This window comes from Gobius niger (assembly GCF_951799975.1).
Source record: "Gobius niger genome assembly, chromosome: 1".
In the NCBI taxonomy this organism is placed as follows: domain Eukaryota; kingdom Metazoa; phylum Chordata; class Actinopteri; order Gobiiformes; family Gobiidae; genus Gobius; species Gobius niger.
In genome coordinates, this window is record NC_136852.1 from 2,725,723 (window position 1) to 2,742,142 (window position 16,420).

The 16,420-nt window shown below is 39.4% G+C and overlaps 1 protein-coding gene across 3 annotated transcripts in view; it reads right to left on the reverse strand.

Moving 5' to 3' along the window:
- Window positions 1–16,420, reverse strand: part of sgsm2 (small G protein signaling modulator 2) — a 91,716-nt gene that overhangs the window by 14,047 nt on the left and 61,249 nt on the right. For all 3 annotated transcript variants that reach the window (XM_079573703.1, XM_079573704.1, XM_079573702.1), the window contains 3 exons: window positions 6,470–6,629; window positions 4,799–4,863; window positions 2,178–2,323 (listed from right to left, as the gene is read on the reverse strand). In XM_079573703.1, coding sequence (XP_079429829.1) covers window positions 2,178–2,323; window positions 4,799–4,863; window positions 6,470–6,629 — 371 coding nt within the window. The remainder of the gene's footprint in view (window positions 1–2,177; window positions 2,324–4,798; window positions 4,864–6,469; window positions 6,630–16,420) is intronic.

Consider the following 16,420-nt stretch of genomic DNA (forward strand, 5'->3'; position numbering starts at 1 on the left):
GCTGGTCAAGGCAACCAGGTTTTCAGCAAACACGGACAGTTTCTTTTACTTTGCAGACAAAAGTTCTATATTATTTCACTATTAAACAATCTGAATCCTGCTAATGTGAATAAAAATGATCGGTGGTTCGTTTAATTGGATCATTGGGAACATTTTTTTGACGTTTTTCTTACTATCAGTCTTAGATCTGGATAAAACGTCAACTATCTGCCTGCATTATGTTTGAATACATTGTTTATAATATGTCGTCTACATTACAATAAATAAAACGTGTGGGAACGTGAAGCTCCACCAATCAAAAGCCTCGTAGTAGATCATGGGACTCCCGAGCATCCTGGGTAATGTAGTTCTAGGACGAAAGGCTCGCAGTTAAACTGTATTTTTTCGTAAACTATATCGATCTCATACGTGCTTTTTTCACCTGCGTCTGACTTTGCGGTCGCTTTATAACCACAGAGCTGGATTCAGCCCAAGCTGACGGAGTTACGGAGTTAAAGACTTTGTTCCAAATCAATACGGTCTCAAAGCGAGGGGAATTTTACTTCCGGACCGGAGAGGAGGCGGAACTGTGGAGCTCTATGCAAGAGCCTACAGTATTATTCAGAGCCAAAAAGGCGTAAGTGGGTGGTTTTCCTAAACAGCACAAGCTAAAATGGCTGCACGTGGAGCTGTCTGAAGCAGAACAAATCCTGCTGAATATCATGAACCAAACGGATGAATCTTGTGAAGAAGTGAAAGATGAAGAGCTGTTTTTGTATGCTGCTCCTCACGTGAGTGGTGGAGGTAAGACACACGCATCGAAAGTGTAGCCTTGTTAGCCTAGCTTAGCATGCTAATACGCTTGTCTTGGTCTAATCTGGCCAACAGTGATTTAAAGCAGCCTAATGTTCTGGCTTCACAGTTTCTCGCTGCCCCTCTGTCCATAAACTCTCTCCGAACCCGAGTTTGACAAGTCCAGCTCAGCGCGAACCACAAACGGGAAGCATTTGTCAGAAGTCGATACTCGCTGCACGACACGGGAACGAGATGCCGCTGTAGAACCGGCCCGTCAGCAGAAACACTCAGATACATCACGAGCGTCAATACCATAACTTTAGGACTTCTGCTGCTTAAAGAACATTTATTTAGGCCATGCTTGAAAACCTTTGACACAGCGTTTTATGTTTTATAGCTTTTTAAAAATTTGGCTACATTTTGGAGCTCTTCACTGCATGTGAGTAGCAAAAAGTAAAGAAATATAGGTGTATTCATTTTAAAATGTTGTGTTTTCCTATAGAAATAAGGCACTTTATGCATAAAAATAGCCCAAATCGCCGATATTTTCAGCCACAAAATCTGAGTGCTGGATAGAGCAGAGTTTAAAGGGACTATACGGAATTAAAACTAAGTGTTTTCCTCCCCTACATGTTCCTCCATGTCCTAATGTGTAGAATGAGCTCAGACCTGTTCACCACAACTGCCTCTAAAATCCTGCACTGTCACTCAGAAAGGTGTTACTTAAAGTCCAAAGTGCCGTCATGCACGAGCTTAATATAGAAGCTGCAGTTACACATAAGACCTGAGGTGGCAGTAGTGAGTATAAAATGACTAACTTGCATATGGCCCCTTTAACCTCTTAACTCCCACCTGAACCGAGAGGATCTTTTTCCTCACGTCATCAGATTTTTTTTCCAGCATTTTTTTGTTGGGTATTCAACTCATTTTTGTAACTTTTTTTTTTTTTTTGGTCAACTTTTTATCACATTTTTGTCATTTTTGTGTTACTTTTTTGTCATTTTTTTGTCACATTTTTTGTCATTTTTTGTCAATTTTTTTCATTTTTGTGTCAATTTTTCCCCACATTTTTGTCATTTTTTTTGTCAATTTTTTTGTCAATTTCTTGTGATATTTTTGCCACTTTTTCATCAATGTTTTCTCACTTTTTTGTCACATTTCCATCATTGTTTTCGTCTCAGTTTTGTCGCTATTTTCACAGCTTTTTTCCAGAAGCTTTTGGACTGGGGTAAAGCCAAACTGGAGAAAATGTGCTCGGTTCAGGTGGGAGTTAAGGGGTTAAAGTAAAATATTAAGGGAGAAAACTCGCTAAAAATCAGCACTTTGTAAAAATAAATGTTTCCACCTGCAGCGTCTCGCTTTAACAGCACATAAGTCGGAGTAGAAGCAGTGCTGGTATTTACCTTGCAGTCCTTCTGGTACTTGCTCCACAGCTCCTTGCTCAGGCCTCCGGACGCCTCGCAGGGCCGGTCCGAGGGCACCATGTTGTGATTGACCAGAGCCGACAGGTGAGTGCGCACTGTGGACAGGTGTCTGCAGTAGCCCAGCCCTGAGAGAGAGAGGTTCACACGTCAGCTCGTCAGACACTCACCAAGGGGGCAGCTTAAACCTTTAGAATTCACACATACTCTTTAAAGAGGGGGAATTATGCAAAATTGACTTTTTCAAGCTTTACATCATGTTATTCTGTCACTCCCTCATTAAAAACATGCCTGAAGTGTTGCCTTGGCACATTCACGTAGTTTTTGAGTCATCTGTAAAAACTCTGATGGCGGCCATTTTAGGGATAGGTTTGCCTGAGTCCTCCTAGGAACGCCCCCACCTCCTGGAGACGCCTCCGAGCTTTCGTCACCAGCAGAACCCCCTCCCCACTGATGCCACAGACAGCGTGTGGAGGGGGCGTGTCTGAAAGGCTCAGAGGTTCTTAAAGAGACAGAGGCCTATTTCAAGACATTCACTACAGCCATTTTGAGAGAGACATTTTATACAAGGCAGTTATTCTAATTTACTGCATTTACAGACCAACAGAAGGGTTGTCATCATTCTAGTGTGATAGACGCAGACGGCATCTCTGGAATCGCCCATATATGGTCATGTTTGAAAACAGTTAAAGGGGAAAACAATTTTGAAAAAATAATAACTTTCTCTAATTATTCAAAAACTACTTTAACAAATGCTGAATTATGAATATAGTTTTCTACTAAATAATGATACAAAGACATGGGGAGGAGCAAAGTGGTTCAACAGCCCATAAATACATGAATAACAGAGAATGCTAACTTGATGCTACATGTTAGCATCGGGCTAATGCTAAGGTTAGCTAGCGCTTGCTACAACTGCCGTTTTTTTACTTCTACTGAACAATCTGCTGTGAGAAAATATCCATATGGGCCCGATTTACACCTGACTTTATTTATGTGATAAAAAAGTTGATATTCCACCAGAAAATGGCAAAAAAGAGTGAAAAATTGTGTTTCTCTAAAGATTCCATTTTCCCCTTCGGCGAAGCCACGCCCCCTTCTATGACGAGATGCCGTCTGTATCTATATAGACTGGTGCCATGTGATTGACAAAAGCATAATACCCCCTCTTTAACCCCTTAACTCCCACCTGAACCGAGCACATTTTCTCCAGTTTGGCTTTACCCCAATCCAAAAGCTTCTGGAAAAAAAGGTGAGAAAATAGCAACAGAACTGAGACGAAAACAATGATGGAAATGTGACAAAAAAGTGAGCAAACTTAGACAAAAAACGGACAAAAAATGGACAAAATTTTGACAAAAACATTATGAAAAAGTGGCAAAAATGTCACAAAAAATGACAAAAAAATGACAGAAAGTGACAAAAAAATGACGAAAAATTGACAAAAAATGACGAAAAATTGACAAAAAATGATGAAAAAAATGATGAAAAAGTGGCAAAAATGTCACAAAAAAATGACAGAAAAGGACAAAAAAATTGACAAAAAATGACAAAGAAATGATGAAAGGATGATGAAAAAGTGGCTAAAATTTGACAAATTAAAAAAAAAAAAATTGACAACAAAAGGACAAATGTGACAAAAAGTGACAAAAATTTACTATTTGACAAAAAAATTTACAAAAAAGTTACAATAATGAGTTGAAAACCCCCACAAAAATTATGGGAAAAAAATCTGATGACATGAAGAAAAAAGATCCATTCAGATGAGTTTTGTAGATCTTAGCTTTCAAATGAGGTGTTACACTGGCCTACAGGATTTGGGTAAAGCTGAACTGGAGAAAATGCTCTCGGTTCAGGCGGGAGTTAAGAGGTTAAGAGGAAGACAGTGAGTAAATTGTCTATTTATTGTCTATTTATTCTAGCCTGGCTAACACCAGACTAAAATCACAAGTGATATTTAGTCTGGGGACCACAATTAATTTTCTCGTAGGAGAGGTGTAGTTTACGATCGTCCATAGCCGTTTATTGGGCGCTACGAATGTCTATCATGCGTCTGCACGTAGCCACAGCCAATCGTATCATCGTATGAGATGACGTATGACGTACCTGCTGTAAACTTTTGAGCTAAACAATTTAGAACAAGGTCTAAAGCTTGATCGAAAAATACCATCGTGTCTGCTGCTGTCATGTTGGATCCGTAAATAAACTTTTTCTTTTTTATCTGTAACTAAACTACAAGCTTCCGTATATCGAATAGCGCGTCATTGTTTTGCCAGCCCTCCTCGCTCTGTGATTGGTTCCCAAATCCATGCGAAAATTTCGGCCATGGTCCCCAGGCTGCTGTGCAGTTCGAAATGATTCGAGCGCACACAGCAGCCTGGCGCTAGCCAGGTTTTATTTATTCCACTTTTTTTTTCCACAAAGCACACACAAATGTCATCACCCAAGAAACCCCAGAGTTGCAGCTCGATCCAGCCTGGAGCAGGAGTCCACAGCACAGGCCTCCCCAAATATAAGGCTTAAACTGGACTGGGCTGAACCAAGACTAAACCAGGACTAAAGGCTGTAGTAAAAGTAATAGTAGTAGTAATATTTCCACTCACATCCGTAAAAGGCCCTGGACACGATCTGCCTCTTCATGTTTTGGCACAGCATCTTCAGAGGAACCCTGCAGAGAAGCCACAAAAGACCAAAAGCACTTTCTCAACACTGTTTTATAGTAATTATACTTTATTGTTCCCTCCATTTGACACATCTTTCATTGTCCCAGGAGTTAATGGCCCGTTTCAAAGGGGAGATATTATACTTTTCATTTCCCTTTAACATTTTATAATATTAAATCATGTCATTTTTAACAATTTGTTACGGGCTCTAAAATATCGTTTAAATGTGGGGCACAGTTTAGTGTTTTTCCTATGACAAGAAGAAAACCAGAAACAAGATTTTATGGCTCAAAAAAAATAATTTAGCACAACATGTCTGATTTAACCTCTTAACTCCCGCCTGAACCGAGAGGATCTTTTTCCTCACGTCATCAGATTTTTTTTTCCATCATTTTTTTGTTGGGGATTCAACTCATTTTTGTCACATTTTTTTTCATTTTTTTGTTGTCGTTTTTTTGTCATTTTTTGTCATTTATTTTTTTTGTCATTTTTTGTCATTTTTTGTCATTTTTTGTCAAATTTTTATCAAATTTTTGTCATTTTTTTCCAATTTTTTGTCTATTTTTTGTCCATTTTTTAATCACATTTTTGTCATATTTTTGTCATTTTTTGTCATTTTTTGGTCATTTTTTTGGTCATTTTTAGTCTTTTTTTTGTCATTTTTTGTCATTTTTTTGTCATTTTTTTCGTCCATTGTTTATCACATTTTTGTCACATTTTTGTCATATTTTTCGTTACATTTTTGGATTTTTTTTGTCATTTTTTGTCAGTTTTTTGTCCAATTTTTCGTCCAATTTTTCGTCCACTTTTGTCACATTTTTTGTCATTTTTTGGTCAAATTTTTAATCACATTTTTTGTCAAATTTTTGACATTTTTTTGTCACATTTTTGTCAGTTTTTCGTCAATTTCTTGTGACATTTTTGTGACAGTTTTGCCACTTTTTCATCAATTTTTAGTCACTTTTTTGTCAATGTTTTCTCACTTTTCTGTCACATTTCCATCATTGTTTTCGTCTCAGTTTTGTTGCTATTTCCACACCTTTTTTCCAGAAGCTTTTGGACTGGGGTAAAGCCAAACTGGAGAAAATATGCTCGGTTCAGGCGGGAGTTATGGGTTCAGATCCTCCTCTCCATAATCCCACAGCAGCTAATCCACAAACTGCTCCACCTGGGGGTCAACACATCACTGTGCACCTGTCTGCTGGACCTTCTGACGGGGAGACCACAGGCTGTACGTGTCCTCCAGAACCATCACTCTGAACACGGGGGCTCCCCAAGGCTGCGTGCTGAGCCCCCTCCTGTTCACTCTGCTGACCCATGACTGACCATCACTGTGAGGTTCTTCTACAGAGGGACTATAGAGAGCATCCTGACCATCACTGTGTGGTTCTTCTACAGAGGGACTATAGAGAGCATCACACAGTCTCTTCAAGGTTATGCCTTCAGGGAGGAGACTGCGGAATCTACGGGCCAGTCCCAGTCGACTGAAGAACAGTTTCATACACAAGGCCATCGGGAAGCTGAACTCCCTGCCCTCCCTCCCTCCCACCCCTCTTCCCTCTCCCCCCGCTCCACAATCAAGGACAGAAACAACAGCCGCGGTTTCCTCACGTGTGAATGTCCGGGGTGTCGTGGACGCAGGTGCAGGGGAAGTCAAAGGACAGGTTGCTCGCCGCCGTGGAGCAGGAGATGCACGCCAGCTCCGGATTGGCCGCTTCGGACTGTTGCCACGACGACGGGCTGCCCCCCATCTCGGCCCCGTCTCCGAGATCTGAGCGAGACAGAGGAGTCAAAGGGGAGATCGAGGGAAACGGGAGGGAAACCGTGCTCGGGCTTGGATCGTGCGAACCTTCTGACGAGGTCTCAGCTCAGAGACAGGTTTTTGTTGGTTTTGATGGAGTTAAAGGGATAGTTCTGTTAAAAGATCCTGATCATGTTCATTACGGAGATTTAGAGAGTTTTTTTTAAGGTTTACAGAAGAAAGCAGAAGATACATATATCAGATGTGAAGCCGTGGTGAAGCTACTCAGGGAAAGAGTTCAGAAAAGTTCTAATCAGATTTACAAGTCCGACTTTGCTTGTTCTCCATTGGCCTAAAACAGCTCCTGAAACCCCAGTGGCTTTGAAGGCTGGATCAGATGCAGAAGATCCCTCTCCTAAGACACTGAACACATCTACAGGCGAATAAAATGTGAGGAAACTCAACTAGTTCTTTAATTAGTTATAAGAATGATCTCTAAGGCCCAGATGTGTCTTTGAAGCATGTCGTCAGCCTCTTAGCAAGTCATGTTTGAAGGCTTTCGAGAAAATGGGGGGAAAAAAACACTTCAGAAAACTCAGACATGATTAGACTGAAGGTGTTTATTTGGTTGTAACTAGAGATTGACTGATATTGTTTTTTTCCGAGGCCCAGCTGATGCACGGCCGACATTGTCTATAATCCTGTGTATGAAGCTTCTAAACTGTAAAAAGTGTGAACTGTGTCAGAAGGGGGCACTTTAACCTCTTACCACCCGCCAAAACCAAATGCATTCTCTCCTCTTTGCCATTGTCGTCACTTTTTATTTCCCTTATGTGTTTTTGTCACTTTTTATGGCACTTTTGTTACGTTTTTGCTGGATTATTGTCACTTTTTTGTTGCTGTTTTGTCAGTTTTGCTGAATTTTTGTCGCTTTTTGCTGGATTTTTGTCATTTTTTTGCTGAATTTTTGTCAGTTTTTTGCTGGATTTTTGTCAGTTTTTTGCTGGATTTTTGTCACTTTTTGCTGGATTTTTGTCATTTTTTTGTTTATTTTTTGTCATTTCTTTTGCTGGATTTTTGTCGCTTTTTTTGCTGGATTTTTGTCTTTTTTTTGCTGGATTTTTGTCATTTTTTTTGCTGGATTTTTGTCATTTTTTTGCTGGATTTTTGTCATTTTTTTGTTGGATTTTTGTCATTTTTTTGCTGGATTTTTGTCATGTTTTTGCTGGATTTTTGACACTTTTTTGCTGGATTTTTGTCACTTTTTTTGCTGGATTTTTGTCACTTTTTTTTGCTGGATTTTTGTCACTTTTTTTTGCTGGATTTTTGTCACTTTTTTTGCTGAATTTTTGACACATTTTTTTTGCTGGATTTTTGTCACTTTTTTGCTGGATTTTTGTCTTTTTTTGCTGAATTTTTGTCTTTTTTTGCTGGATTATTGACACTTTTTTGCTGGATTTTTGTCACTTTTTTGCTGAATTTTTGTCTTTTTTTGCTGGATTATTGACACTTTTTTGCTGGATTTTTGTCTTTTTTTGCTGAATTTTTGTCTTTTTTTGCTGGATTTTTGTCACTTTTTTGCTGGATTTTTGTCACTTTTTTGCTGGATTTTTGACACTTTTTTGATGGATTTTTGACACTTTTTTGCTGGATTTTTGTCACTTTTTTGCTGGATTTTAGTCACTTTTTTGCTGGATTTTTGTCACTTTTTTGCAGATTTTTGTCATTTTTTGGTGGATTTTTGTCACTTTTTTGCTGGATTTTTGTCTTTTTTTGCTGGATTTTTGTCGCTTTTTTGCTGGATTTTTGTCACTTTTTGCTGGATTTTTGTCTTTTTTTTGCTGGATTTTTGTCGCTTTTTTGCTGGATTTTTGTCACTTTTTTGCTGAATTTTTGTCTTTTTTTGCTGGATTATTGACACTTTTTTGCTGGATTTTTGTCGCTTTTTTTGCTGGATTTTTGTCTTTTTTTTGCTGGATTTTTGTCATTTTTTTTGCTGGATTTTTGTCATTTTTTTGCTGGATTTTTGTCATTTTTTTGCTGGATTTTTGTCATTTTTTTGCTGGATTTTTGACACTTTTTTGCTGGATTTTTGTCACTTTTTTTGCTGGATTTTTGTCACTTTTTTTTGCTGGATTTTTGTCACTTTTTTTTGCTGGATTTTTGTCACTTTTTTTGCTGAATTTTTGACACTTTTTTGCTGGATTTTTGTCTTTTTTTGCTGAATTTTTGTCTTTTTTTGCTGGATTATTGACACTTTTTTGCTGGATTTTTGTCACTTTTTTGCTGAATTTTTGTCTTTTTTTGCTGGATTATTGACACTTTTTTGCTGGATTTTTGTCTTTTTTTGCTGAATTTTTGTCTTTTTTTGCTGGATTTTTGTCACTTTTTTGCTGGATTTTTGTCACTTTTTTGCTGGATTTTTGACACTTTTTTGCTGGATTTTTGACACTTTTTTGCTGGATTTTTGACACTTTTTTGCTGGATTTTTGTCACTTTTTTGCTGGATTTTAGTCACTTTTTTGCTGGATTTTTGTCACTTTTTTGCAGATTTTTGTCATTTTTTGGTGGATTTTTGTCACTTTTTTGCTGGATTTTTGTCTTTTTTTGCTGGATTTTTGTCGCTTTTTTGCTGGATTTTTGTCACTTTTTGCTGGATTTTTGTCTTTTTTTGCTGGATTTTTGTCGCTTTTTTGCTGGATTTTTGTCACTTTTTTGCTGGATTTTTGTCACTTTTTTGCTGGATTTTTGTCGCTTTTTTTGCTGGATTTTTGTCGCTTTTTTTGCTGGATTTTTTTCTTTTTTTGCTGGATTTTTGTCTTTTTTTGTTGGATTATTGTCTATTTTTTGTTGCTGTTTTGTCAGTTTTGCTGAATTTTTGTCTTTTTTTTGCTGGATTTTTGTCTTTTTTTTGCTGGATTTTTGTCGCTTTTTTGCTGGGTTTTTGTCTCTTTTTGCTGGATTTTTGTCGCTTTTTGCTGGATTTTTTTGTCACTTTTTTTTGCTGGATTTTTGTCGCTTTTTTGCTGGATTTTTGTCTTTTTTAGCTGGATTATTGTCTTTTTTTTGCTGGATTTTTGTCTTTTTTTGCTGATTTTTTGTCTTTTTTAGCTGGATTATTGTCTTTTTTTGCTGGATTTTTGTCTTTTTTTTGCTGGATTTTTGTCTTTTTTTTGCTGGATTTTTGTCTTTTTTTTGCTGATTTTTTGTCTTTTTTAGCTGGATTTTTGTCACTTTTTTGCAGGATTTTTGTCTTTTTTCGCTGGATTTTAGTCACTTTTTTGCTGGATTGTTGTCACTTTTTTGCTGGATTTTTGTCACTTCAGACTAACACCACGCCCCCTTAGACAAAAAACAAGTTTTTGATTGTCAGTAATTTCACTTCTGTTCATCACAGAGCTACCAAAATCACACATAAGGTGTATTAGAGTGTCTAGTTTCGTAATAAAAAAAATTAAAACATGTTTTTCCATTTTTGGCACTCAGTCTGCTAGTAGGGCCAACGGGCTAATTTATTCAAGGTATTCATGTTTGATCAGTACTTCCAAAAATCAGCAGAGTCTCTATCTCTTCTGAAAGCAAAGGCTGCAACATAACGTACGATCCGAGGAGTATCTATCACTTTCAGTTTTCAGAGATATCGGCTTTTACCTGCATTGTAAAATACCCAAATATAAGATAACAAGTCTTTTATTTGGTCGAGGACAGAGCCAGTGATGCCTAAAGATATAGCAGGTGTTTGGAGAGTAGAATGAAATGAAAAAAATCGAATTCCCTAAAAAGAGGCTGACGACTGCGTAAAGCTCACAGGGTAAGAAGAAGGTTGGAGTTCCCAGTCTTACAGGGACAAGCTTCACCGAAAATGCAACATTTTGAAGGAACAGATTGTCTCCGAAATGTCTGTCAAATAAAATACCCAATACTTGAAAGGATCTTGAACTATCCCTTTAAGAGATGGGACATGGATGGACGGGGTGTTGGAAAAAACAAGAGGAGAGGGCTCAAAGGTCTGGAAGATGCTGTTTACAAGAGACGAGCAGAAGATGCAGGAAAGCCATGCTGGTTCAAGTCCATTCAGAGAGAAAGAGAAAGAAAGGGGACGGATGACAGAGAGGGTGAAGGAGAACGAGAGGAGGGGGGGGGGGGGATGACGTGGGGAGGACAAGGGCGGACGCTGAAGCCGTGCAGGTGCAGAGACACGAGAAGACAAGGAAATAAAAACAACAATGGCGGAGACAGAGGAGGGAGATGAGAAACCAACACAATGCTCTTCACCTAAAACCTCTCACTGAGCTGGGACACCGCCACGCACCGGCCCCCGAGAATACGCCGAGGCCAGCGAGCCGCCTCACGTCAGGCTTCGGGAAGGAAGGGGGGGGGGATAAAAATAAAAACTGTCCCGGCTTTCGAGGGTCTACCGCGGAACCCCACGCACCAAAAAAACCCCACACAGGAGAGAGTGAGAGAGGGTCGGAGTGAACAGCATCGCAGTGGGAAGACGGACGACAGAGGGAGGAGAGGGGGGGGGGGGGAACGGAAAAAATCGTCACGGAAAATCGGACACACAGAGGAGGGATGGCAGCGCGGAGGTCCATGCACGGGTCAGGCTGATGCAGAGGCAGAGGAGAGGGGGGGGGGGGGAGAGTGGACACAACGACAGAGACGGACAGAGGAAAACCCAACAGCGCAGAGGCATGCTCACAATCGCAACTAGCAAAAAAGGCAAAGAAAACTGTCCTGTCGATGTGAGATTCCTGTTGCACTTGTCCAAAAATCATCCCATCACAGTGTTTATCTAAGCCTGAAACACAAGGAGGGCTCCATCCTACAACAGCCTCACCAGAAAGAGAGGATTTTGATCATTTCAAGTCCGTTTAGGGCTACGTTCATATCAGTTAAGCCCTGAACTCCCGCCTGAACCGAGCACGTTTTCTCCAGTTTGGCTTTACCCCAGTCTAAAAGCTTCAGGAAAAAAAGGTGTGAAAATAGCAACAGAACTGAGACGAAAACAATGATGGAAATGTGACAAAAAAGTGAGAAAACATTGACAAAAATGTGACAAAAAAGTGACAAAAAATGGATGAAAAAGTGGCAAAAATGTCGCGAGAAATTGTCAAAAAATGACAAAAATGTGACAAAAAAATTACAAAAATGTGACAAAAAAATTACAAAAATGTGACAAAAAATTACGAAAATGTGACAAAAATGTAACAAAAAAATGACAAAAATGTGACAAAAAAATTACAAAAATGTGACAAAAAATTACGAAAATGTGACAAAAATGTGATAAAGATTTGACAAAAAATGACAGAAATTTGATTAAAAAATGGACGAAAAAATGACAAAAATGTGAAAAAAAAAAAGACAAAATTTGATTAAAAAATGGACGGAAAAATGACAAAAATGTGACAAAAAATGACAAAAATCGAATCTGTGCCTAACTCACCGCAACTCGGATTTATTGTGCACATGACTCCTCCATCATCAGACTGTACAACGAGACTGTAAAGCAGGGGCAACGTCAGGCTCCATCATCAAACTCTGGCCCTCGAGATGATTTTGAGGAATATTATGACCCAAACCAGAGATCAAATGCCTGTTAAAGTACTCTAGGAATGTGAAAAATACTGTCAATTCCTTAAAATGTCTTAGCAGAGCACCCTTATAGTCCATAATGCTAAAGGAATACTCTAAGAATACTAAGAAATGACTTTAATCTACTTGAATTAAGAGGTAAAATCTAAAGATTGAGTGGATTTGGTCTGGCCTTAGAGCAGATAAAACCTATTCTTGCCAACAGAACAAGCACACGTTTTTTTTCTTAATTCAGATTATTTTGTATAATTTCAAGTGAAAAATAAATATTTTTTACAGAAAAGTTAATTTGTTTGATTTCCAGTGGGATTTCTATTTGTTCCATTGGTGTTTTTATCTGATCTTAGATTCGTTCAAACTCAAATTTAACATAAAAAACCCTTTATTCAAGCGATTTTAAGTCATTTATCTAATTTAAGATGGATATTTTTTTCAGTGTATATGATGTACAACACTGGCATAATAGAAAGTGATGATTTACTTCAAGTGGAGGGTCCGGCCCTTGGTCTTTTGACAATGAAGAAAACCTGCTGTAAAGTCTACGTGCAATAATCTGTAATCTCCAACTAGTTTCCAGGCCCTTTAGCTCTCAGTTATAGAAGATTTTCCATTGTACTTTTTGTCTGTCAACTCAAGAAGCTTCATCAGCGACTAGTGATCTTTTAGACTCTATTGTTTAGTGAGAATCGCATCAACAAATCTGTTAACATCGATCACCAATGCTCCAGTGGGGAGTGGAGCAGGACAGGCCACTTGAGATCATTTCAAGTCCATTTAGGGCTACGTTCATATCAGTTAAGCCCTGAACTCCCGCCTGAACCGAGCACATTTTCTCCAGTTTGGCTTTACCCCAGTCCAAAAGCTTCTGGAAAAAAGGTGTGAAAATAGCAACAGAACTGAGATGAAAACAATGATGGAAATGTGACAAAAAAGTGACAAAAAATGGATGAAAAAGTGGCAAAAATGTCACAAAAATGTCGCAAGAAATTGACAAAAAATGACAAAAAATGTAACAAAAATGTGATAAAAATTTGACAAAAAAAATGACAAAAATGTGACAAAAAAATTACAAAAATTTGATTTGACAAGGTGCATTGAGTTGCGTTGTGTACGAAATGCGCGGTGTAAATAAAGTTGCCTTGCCTTGACAAAAAAAAAAGTTGCCTTGACAAAAAAAACATTGACAAAAAAGTGACAAAAAATTGACGAAAAAATGACAAAAATATGACAAAAAAACTACAAAAAATTTACAAAAATGTGATAAAAATGTGACAAAAATGTGATTAAAAAAAGTACGAAAAAATGACAAAAAATTTACAAAATGTGACAAAAAAATTACAAAAATTGGATTAAAATTTGACAAAAAAAACTACAAAAATTTTACAAAAAAGTGACAAAAAATGGACGAAAAAATGACAAAAATGTGACAAAAACATGACAAAAGTTTGATAAAATAATTGACGAAAAAATGACTAAAATGTGACAAAAAAATTACAAAAATGTGATTACAATTTGACCCCAAAAAATTACAAAAATTTTACAAAAAAAAAAAAAAAGACAAAATGTGAGAAAAAATGACAAGAAAGTTACAAAAATAAGTTGAACACCCAACAAAAAAATGATGTAAAAAAACCTGGTAACGTGAGGAAAAAGATCCTCTCGGTTCAGGCGGGAGTTAAGAGGTTAATGCAGAGCGAGAACGACTGTACTTCCTTCTTTTCGCAAAGTTTCTACATTAATTTCACCTCTCTGCTCTTCTGTACTACTTTTTAGCAACTCATAATGCATGGATTTCTCAACGGACGTTTCCAAACAAGAGGATCGTCTCATAGGACTTCCAGACCGGAAACAATAAGTCGCCATTCTGTGTATATATGCTTTTTGGGCTTGTGATATTCGCTCATCTAAACCCCCCCCCCACCAAAACACTCTCCGTCTTTGATGAATTGAGAAAAGGCCATCCGACTTCTCCCCGACATGGAGCAAAACTCGGTAATTAACAGCTTTCCCGTGACCGTCAGTGCCGCCAAACGACCATCGGACAGTGAAGGATGGGCCACGTTTTCCTCTGGGGACAGTAAAGTGTAACCTCTCTGCCCCGCCGCTCCTCCATTGATCCACATCAGCGGTGGATCAGTGAGAGGCGAGTCCCAGATCATCGATCCAGCCCCGTCCGTCAGCCCAGAGCGACGTCCTGAGCGACTGTCCGCAGTTTATTAGGAAACGCTCGGTCTGATAAAGTCAGACGCTGCTCTGAAGCTGGACTGCAATAACGTTGGACTGAAAGACTTGAATGTATCAGCCAGACTACACGCTTTCCAACTCAATACGACGACTGCTCTGGGACCCGGAGTCATCTCGTCCAGTTCTGATGGACGAGAAGTGATTGACAGACACATCGAGCAACCAGAGAAACGCTCGGTCCGTCTGTATCAAAACAAGTCTGCTGGTTTTATAAAGGAGCAAATTCCTACATCACCGCAACTCAGACTGATTACGCACATACAATTTCACCGGCCTGGAGACTAGTTGGAGACTCTTGATGCTGCTGGACACGGAGACAATAGTAGCTTACCACCACCGAGTGTGGAGTGAATGAATAGTGCAATGTAAAGCATCTTTGAGTGTCCAGAAAAGCGCTCTATAAAACCAATGCATTATTATTATGTCTCCAATACATACCCTGGAGATAAGGCGAGACTCCAGGTATTCAAGGTGAAAACAAACAGGTTCGAGCGGAGTCCCCGCATGGTCTCCAAGAGGTCTACACTGTCTCAAGCAGTTGTGTTGTGATTACTATTTGTTGTCCTCAAGCCGGGGGAAGCTTCTGTGACATCGCTGCAATGTCTCAGAGACCTGTCGGAAACCAAGGACATCTCAAAAAGTTGGAGTCTATGAAAATCTTTAAAGTGGGGGTGTTATGCTAAATGGACTTTTTCAAGCTTTTATTATGTCATTCCCTCATTAAAAACATGCCTGAAGTGTTGCCTTGGCACATTCACGTATTTTTGAGTAATCTGTAAAAACTCTGATGGCGGCCATTTTAGGGATAGGTTTGCCTGAGTCCTCCTAGGAACGCCCCCACCTCCTGGAGACGCCTCCGAGCTTTCGTCACCAGCCGAGTAACCAACCACTGCTCCTCAGCAGAACCCCCTCCCCACTGATGCCACAGACAGCGTGTGGAGGGGGCGTGTCGGAAAGGGACAGAGGTTCTTAAAGAGACAGAGGCCTATTTCAAGACATTCACTACAGCCATTTTGAGAGAGACATTTTATACAAGGCAGTTATTCTAATTTACTGCATTTACAGACCAACAGAAGGTTTGTCATCATTGTAGTGTGATATAGACTGGTGCTATGGGACTGAAAAAAGCATAATACCCCCTCTTTAAGATCTCCTTGGTATCCGACACGTCTCTGAGACATTGCAGGGATTTCACAGAAACTTTTCCCACCTTGAGGACAACAAACAGTAATGTTTGAGACTGCGTAGACCACTCAGAGACCACATGGAGACTGTTTCAAGTCTCCACTCAAGCCTTCACTGAAATCAAACCTCTTCGTTTTCACCGAGACTTCCTCGCCTGATCTCCAGGGGACGTCTCGTAGACATTTCCATGACTGGCAGCAACTCGAGTCTCCAAGTGAGATAGGCCCTTCACTTCTTCCTTTATTGTTATGGATAAATGACTTTCAAAATATCTAAAAAGTACTGCTGGAGTCTTCCACACACATTGACAACGACGAGCCTTTCTCGAGAAAAAGCCTTGAGGCTTTATATCAGGTAAACAGAGGATTTTGAAGTAAGAAGAGCCTTTTAATTTTCATTCCGAGCCTCCATCCCCCAAAACACCAAAGAGCACTTTCCTTACAAAACTACCTGACCCTCACTCCCTAAGCACTTAGTATTTCTGTGTTTTGTGGATCAGCGCCGCCTCTTCCAGTTTACAACAGCACAAACTGAAAACAGCTCTTGAAGACCTCCATGCCTTTGATACTGTTGAGTTTGTGGACAGCAGCACAGAGCAGCACATGGAGCAGACGGAGAGGACCAGAGGTGGAAGACACACTGCTAACACTGCCAACACTGCCACTACTAGAACAGTGCAGCTCAGAAGTGGAACGTTTCAGCTGGTTTGAGCCGTGATCTACTTGAAAGCTCGATCTTTCCACCTCTGGACGGGGAGAGGAGCGTGTGCAGAGGAGGAAAGAGGATGGAGAGGAAAC